This window comes from Oncorhynchus keta, unplaced genomic scaffold (genome assembly GCF_023373465.1).
Source record: "Oncorhynchus keta strain PuntledgeMale-10-30-2019 unplaced genomic scaffold, Oket_V2 Un_contig_14468_pilon_pilon, whole genome shotgun sequence".
NCBI classification, from domain to species: Eukaryota; Metazoa; Chordata; class Actinopteri; order Salmoniformes; family Salmonidae; genus Oncorhynchus; species Oncorhynchus keta.
This window is the reverse complement of record NW_026278765.1, coordinates 1597-8667: the sequence shown is the minus strand read 5'-3', so window position 1 is coordinate 8667 and position 7071 is coordinate 1597. Positions and strand designations below refer to the sequence as shown.

General features: G+C 33.3%; 1 protein-coding gene across 1 annotated transcript; it reads left to right on the top strand.

Moving 5' to 3' along the window:
* Nucleotides 1-1406: 1406 nt before the first annotated feature.
* On the top strand, nucleotides 1407-6627 carry LOC127918542 (sodium/glucose cotransporter 5-like; the record flags this gene model as incomplete). The annotated part of the gene is made up of 3 exons (XM_052501850.1): nucleotides 1407-1618; nucleotides 6046-6148; nucleotides 6528-6627. Coding segments are annotated over exons 1-3 (401 nt in total), but the record flags the coding sequence as incomplete, so codon positions are not given.
* Nucleotides 6628-7071: the final 444 nt, after the last annotated feature.

The window sequence follows — 7071 nt, the reverse complement described above, 5'->3', positions numbered from 1 at the left end:
ATTTTATATTTGTGGTTCTTCAAGAGTATCCCTCCTTTGTCTTGATGACAGCTTCACACTATTCAGATGAGCCCTTTGTTAAGTAAATCAGGTGTTACATCTAGTGAAACGGAGACTGGAGTTAGACTTTAAGTTCTATTATTAAAATTATATTCTAGTCAGTCACGCAATTCATTTTCTGCATTTTAATGTTTTTTTAAAGTTTGTCTTAGTAACTAGTGTGTAATTCCTAGGTTTAGTTTTAGTATGTACTTTTTAGGGTTAGTGTGTACTATTTAGTATTAGTGTGTACTATTCAGGGGTAGTGTTAGTGTGTACTATTTAGGGGTAGTGTTAGTGTGTACTATTTAGGGGTAGTGTTAGTGTGTACTATTTAGGGGTAGTGTTAGTGTGTACTATTTAGGGGTAGTGTTAGTGTGTACTATTTAGGGGTAGTGTTAGTGTGTACTATTTAGGGGTAGTGTTAGTGTGTACTCTTTAGGGTTAGTTTTAGTGCGTACTTGGTAGAGTTAGTGTGTACTTTTTAGGGTTAGTTTTAGTGCGTATTTGGTAGAGTTAGTGTGTACTATTTAGGGTTAATTTTAGTGCGTACTTGGTAGAGTTAGTGTGTACTCTTTAGCGTTAGTTTTAGTGCGTACTTGGTAGAGTTAGTGTGTACTCTTTAGGGTTAGTTTTAGTGCGTAGTTGGTAGAGTTAGTGTGTAGTATTTAGGGTTAGTTTTAGTGCGTACTTGGTAGAGTTAGTGTGTACTCTTTAGGGTTAGTTTTAGTGTGTACTTTTTAGGGTTAGTTTTAGTGCGTACTTGGTAGAGTTAGTGTGTACTTTTTAGGGTTAGTTTTAGTGCGTACTTGGTAGAGTTAGTGTGTACTATTTAGGGGTAGTGTTAGTGTGTACTATTTAGGGGTAGTGTTAGTGTGTACTATTTAGGGGTAGTGTTAGTGTGTACTATTTAGGGTTAGTTTTAGTGCGTACTTGGAAGAGTTAGTGTATACTATTTCGGGGTAGTGTTAGTGTGTACTATTTAGGGGTAGTGTTAGTGTGTACTATTTAGGGGTAGTGTTAGTGTGTACTATTTAGGGGTAGTGTTAGTGTGTACTATTTAGGGGTAGTGTTAGTGTGTACTATTTAGGGGTAGTGTTAGTGTGTACTATTTAGGGGTAGTGTTAGTGTGTACTATTTAGGGGTAGTGTTAGTGTGTACTATTTAGGGGTAGTGTTAGTGTCTCCTCCACCTGCATGGAAACCTTCCAGCCATTGGTCTGTCTGTGAAACAGTCTTTGTGTTTCACCATTGTATGTGTGTGTGTGTGTGTGTGTGTGTGTGTGTGTGTGTGTGTGTGTGTGTGTGTGTGTGTGTGTGTGTGTGTGTGTGTGTGTGTGTGTGTGTGTGTGTGTGTGTGTGAGGGAGCATTCTGGGGTCTGATGGTGGGGCTGGTGGTCGGTGTGTGTCGGATGGTTCTAGAATTTGCATTCCCGCCTCCTCGCTGTGGTATCCAAGACGACGCCCCGTCAGTGCTGCGCTCCGTTCACTACCTTCACTTCGCCATCATCCTCTGCTTCCTGTCTGCTGCCGTTGTCATAGTGATATCACTGCTGACTCCGCCCCCCACTGAAGAGCAGGTATGATGTCACTTTGTTTATCATGTCTTCACATCAACTCGTTCTTAATAATACTAACCTATGAGTGTGTTAACTTGTTGTTGTTAATAATAATACTAACCTATGAGTGTGTTAACTTGTTGTTGTTAATAATAATACTAACCTATGAGTGTGTTAACTTGTTGTTAATAATAATACTAACCTATGAGTGTGTTAACTTGTTGTTGTTAATAATAATACTAACCTATGAGTGTGTTAACTTGTTGTTGTTAATAATAATACTAACCTATGAGTGTGTTAACTTGTTGTTGTTAATAATAATACTAACCTATGAGTGTGTTAACTTGTTGTTGTAATAATAATACTAACCTATGAGTGTGTTAACTTGTTGTTGTATAATAATACTAACCTATGAGTGTGTTAACTTGTTGTTGTTAATAATAATACTAACCTATGAGTGTGTTAACTTGTTGTTGTTAATAATAATACTAACCTATGAGTGTGTTAACTTGTTGTTGTAATAATAATACTAACCTATGAGTGTGTTAACTTGTTGTTGTTAATAATAATACTAACCTATGAGTGTGTTAACTTGTTGTTGTTAACTTGTTGTTAATAATACTAACCTATGAGTGTGTTAACTTGTTGTTAAAAATAATACTAACCTATAGGTGTATTTAACTTATTTGTTAATAATACTAACCTATGAGTGTGTTAAATTGTTGTTGTTAATAATACTAACCTGTAGGTGTATTAACTTGTTAATAATAATACTAAACATATGAGTGTGTTAACTTGTTGTTAATAATAATAATACTAACCTATGGGTGTATTAACTTATTGTTAATAATACTAACCTGATTGTGTTAATATTTTATTTGTTAATATTACTAACCTGAGTGTGTTAACTTGTTGTTGTTAATAATAATAATATAACCTATAGGTGTGTTAACATTGTTAATAATACTAACCTGAGTGTGTTAACTTGTTGTTGTTAATAATAATACTAACCTATGAGTGGGTTAACTTGTTATTAATAATAATGCTAACCCTTTGAGTGTGTTAACTTATTGTTTGATAATAATACTAACCTATGAGAGTGTTAACATTTATTAATATCTAATACTAACCTATGGGTGTGTTAACTTGTTTGTTAATAATAATACTAACCTATAGTGTGTTAACTTATTTATTTGATAATAATACTAACCTATAGAGTGTTAACTTGTTGTTAATAATAATATAACCTATAGATTGTGTTAACTTATTATTAATAATAATACTAACCTACAAAGTCATGTTAACTTATTGTTAATAATAATACTAACTATGGGTGTGTTAACTTGTTAATAATAATACTAACCTATGAGTGTATTAACTTCATTTGATAATATCAATACTGCCTGTTGTTTGTTAAATAATAATACTAACCTATGAGTGTATTGCACTTGTTGTTAATAATAATACTAACCTATGTGTATTAACATTTTATTAATAATAATACCCCCAACTTACTATGTTAACTTGTTGTTGTTAATAATAATGTGTTACTAACCTATGAGTGTTTAACTTGTTGTTAATAATACTAACCTATGAGTGTGTTAAATTGTTGTTGTTAATAATACTAACCTATGAGTGTGTTAACTTGTTGTTAATAATAATAATAACCTATGAGTGTGTTAACTTGTTGTTAATAATAATAATACTAACCTATGAGTGTGTTAACTTGTTGTTGTTAATAATACCTAAACTTATTTGTTATTATTAAATAATATACTAACCTGAGTGTGTGTTAACTTGTTGTTGTTAATAATAAAAATAATACTAACCTATGAATTATTATTGTGTGTTAACTAACCTATGAGTGTGTTAACTTGTTGTTAATAATACCTAACCTATGATCTGTTTAACTTATTTGTTAAAATAATACTAACCTATAGGTGTGTTAATAATAATACTAACTCATGAGTGTTAACTTGTTAACTTGTTGTTGTAATAATAATACTAACCTATGAGTGTGTTAACTTGTTGTTGTTAATAATACTAACCTGAGGTGTTAACTTGTTGTTGTTAATAATAATACTAACCTATGAGTGGGTTAACTTGTTTGTTATTAATAATATAACCTGAGTGTAACTAATTAATAATAATACTAACCTATGAGTGGGTTAACTTGTTGCTGATAATAATACTAACCTATGAGTGAGTGTTAACTTGTTGTTAATAATAATACTAACCTATGGGTGTGTTAACTGTTTGTTAATAATAATACTAACCTATGAGTGTTTAACTTGTTGTTAATAATAATACTAACCTATGAGTGTGTTAACTTGTTTTTAATAATAATACTAACCTATGAGTGTGTAACTTGTTGTTAATAATAATACTAACCTATGAGTGTGTTAACTTGTTGTTAATAATAATAACTAATACCATGGGTAAGAACTTGTTGTTAATAATAATACTAACTAACTATGAGTGTGTTAACTTGTTGTTGATAATAATACTAACCTATGTTGTTGTTGATAATAATACTAACCTATGAGTGTGTTAACTTGTTGTTGTTAACCTATGAAGTGTGTTAACTTGTTGTTGTTGTTATCAACCTATGAGTGTGTTAACTTGTTTAATAATAACTTTAACCTATGTGTGTTAACTGAATAATAATACTAACCTATGAGTGTGTTAACTTGTTGTTGTTGTAATAATAAACCTAATGTGGTAGACATTTGTTAATAATGCTAACCTATGAGTGTGTTAAATTGGTATTGTTAATAATACTAACCTATGAGTGTGTTAACTTGTTGTTAATACTAACCTATAGTTAATAATAATAATAATATAACTAACTTGTTATTGTTAATAATACTAACCTGAGTGTGTTAACTTGTTGTTGTTAATAATACCAATTAACCTAACCTGAGTGTGTTAACTTGTTGTTGTTAATAATAATACAACCTATGAGTGTGCTAAATAATACTAACCTGAGTGTGTTGTTTGACAATAATACTAACCTATGAGTGTGTTAACTTGTTGTTGTTAATAATAACACTAACCTATGAGTGTGTTAACTTGTTGTTGTTAATAATAACACTAACCTATGAGTGTGTTAACTTGTTGTTGTTGTTAATAATACTAACCTGTGAGTGTGTTAACTAACCTGTTGTTGTTAATAATAATACTAACCTATGAGTGTGTTAACTTGTTGTTGTTAATAATACTAACCTATGAGTGTTAACTTGTTATTGTACTAACCTATGAGTGTATTGTACTTGATGTTGTTATAATAATACTAACCTGTATGAGGTGTTAAATTGTTGTTGTTAATAATACTAACCTATGAGTGTGTTAACTTGTTGTTGTTAATAATAATACTAAATAACCTATGAGTGTGTTAACTTGTTGTTAATAATAATACTAACCTATGAGTGTGTTAACTTGTTGTTGTTAATAATAATACTAACCTATGAGTGTGTTAACTTGTTGTTGTTAATAATACTAACCTATGAGTGTGTTAACTTGTTGTTGTTAATAATACTAACCTATGAGTGTGTTAACTTGTTGTTGTTAATAATAATACTAACCTATGAGTGTGTTAACTTGTTGTTAATAATAATACTAACCTATGAGTGTGTTAACTTGTTGTTGTTAATAATAACACTAACCTATGAGTGTGTTAACTTGTTGTTGTTAATAATAATACTAACCTATGAGTGTGTTAACTTGTTGTTGTTGATAATACTAACCTATGAGTGTGTTAACTTGTTGTTAATAATAATACTAACCTGAGTGTGTTAACTTGTTGTTAATAATACTAACCTATGAGTGTGTTAACTTGTTGTTAATAATAATACTAACCTATGAGTGTGTTAACTTGTTGTTAATAATAATACTAACCTATGAGTGTGTTAACTTGTTGTTGTTAATAATAACACTAACCTATGAGTGTGTTAACTTGTTGTTGATAATAATACTAACCTATGAGTGTGTTAACTTGTTGTTGTTAATAACACTAACCTATGAGTGTGTTAACTTGTTGTTAATAATAATAATACTAACCTATGAGTGTGTTAACTTGTTGTTGTTAATAATAATACTAACCTATGAGTGTGTTAATAATACTAACCTATGAGTGTGTTGTTAATAATACTAACCTATGAGTGTGTTAACTTGTTGTTAATAATACTAACCTATGAGTGTGTTAACTTGTTGTTGTTAATAATACTAACCTATGAGTGTGTTAACTTGTTGTTGTTAATAATACTAACCTATGAGTGTGTTAACTTGTTGTTGTTAATAATAATACTAACCTATGAGTGAGTTGTTGTTGATAATAATACTAACCTATGAGTGTTTAACTTGTTGTTAATAATAATACTAACCTATGAGTGTGTTAACTTGTTGTTGTGTCAGTTCTGTTACATTAAGTTGTTGTTGTTGTTGTTTAGGTGCGTAACCTGACGTGGTGGACTTTGACTCAGGAGGAAGAGGGAGAAATACCACTCCAGAAAGTCTCCTCTGTCAGCCACCGAGCAGAGACCCCAGGTCCACGTGAGACAGACAGACAGACAGACAGACAGACAGACAGACAGACAGACAGACAGACAGACAGACAGACAGACAGACACCACGTCCAGGGTGAGACAGACAGACAGACGGACGGACGGACGGACGGACGGACGGACGGACGGACGGACGGACGGGCGGACGGACGGACGGACAGACGGACGACAGACACAGACAGACAGACAGACAGACAGACAGACACACCATGTCCAGGGTGAGACAGACAGACAGACAGACAGACAGACAGACAGACAGACAGACAGACAGACAGACAGACAGACAGACAGACAGACAAGACTAGATCAAAACCTTGCTACAGATGGACTGACACAGTAATGTTGCTTACATTCTGTGGTGTGTGAAGGTTCTGCTCAGTGCGGAGGGCGGTCTGCGGCCACGGGGCGGGGCTCTGCAGCTCAGCGGAGGGGCCAGCAGAGGAGGTTCCGTTACCCAGAATCCCCAGCGTTAGAGTGTGTTTGGTCAAAGCTACTGCTGCGTCAATGCCATTCTGCTGATCTGTGTTAATATATTCCTCTACGCTTACTTCGCCTGACCTCTGACCTCTAACTGCTGTGTCCCAGTAGGATATGAGGGTGTTTCCATCTCTACGTAAATCAATGTTCTTATGGTTCTAGAAGATGTACCGTTCTAGAATGTTACGGACCTGTGATGTCACAGTGGGTAGGGTCCTATTTAGTGTATTGTATATGGACCTCTGATTGGTCAATATTGTGTCCTTGTGTAAATGAGATTCATGAATAAACACGTGGCCACGTCTTGTAATCTACAGAGAAGAAACTTTATTGTCATCAAGATCAGAGATCAGTGGTTAGAGGTCAGAGGTCCCGGGGTTAGAGGTCAGGGGCTAGGGGCTGGGGGAGATACATTCCTATAGGTTCACCACACAC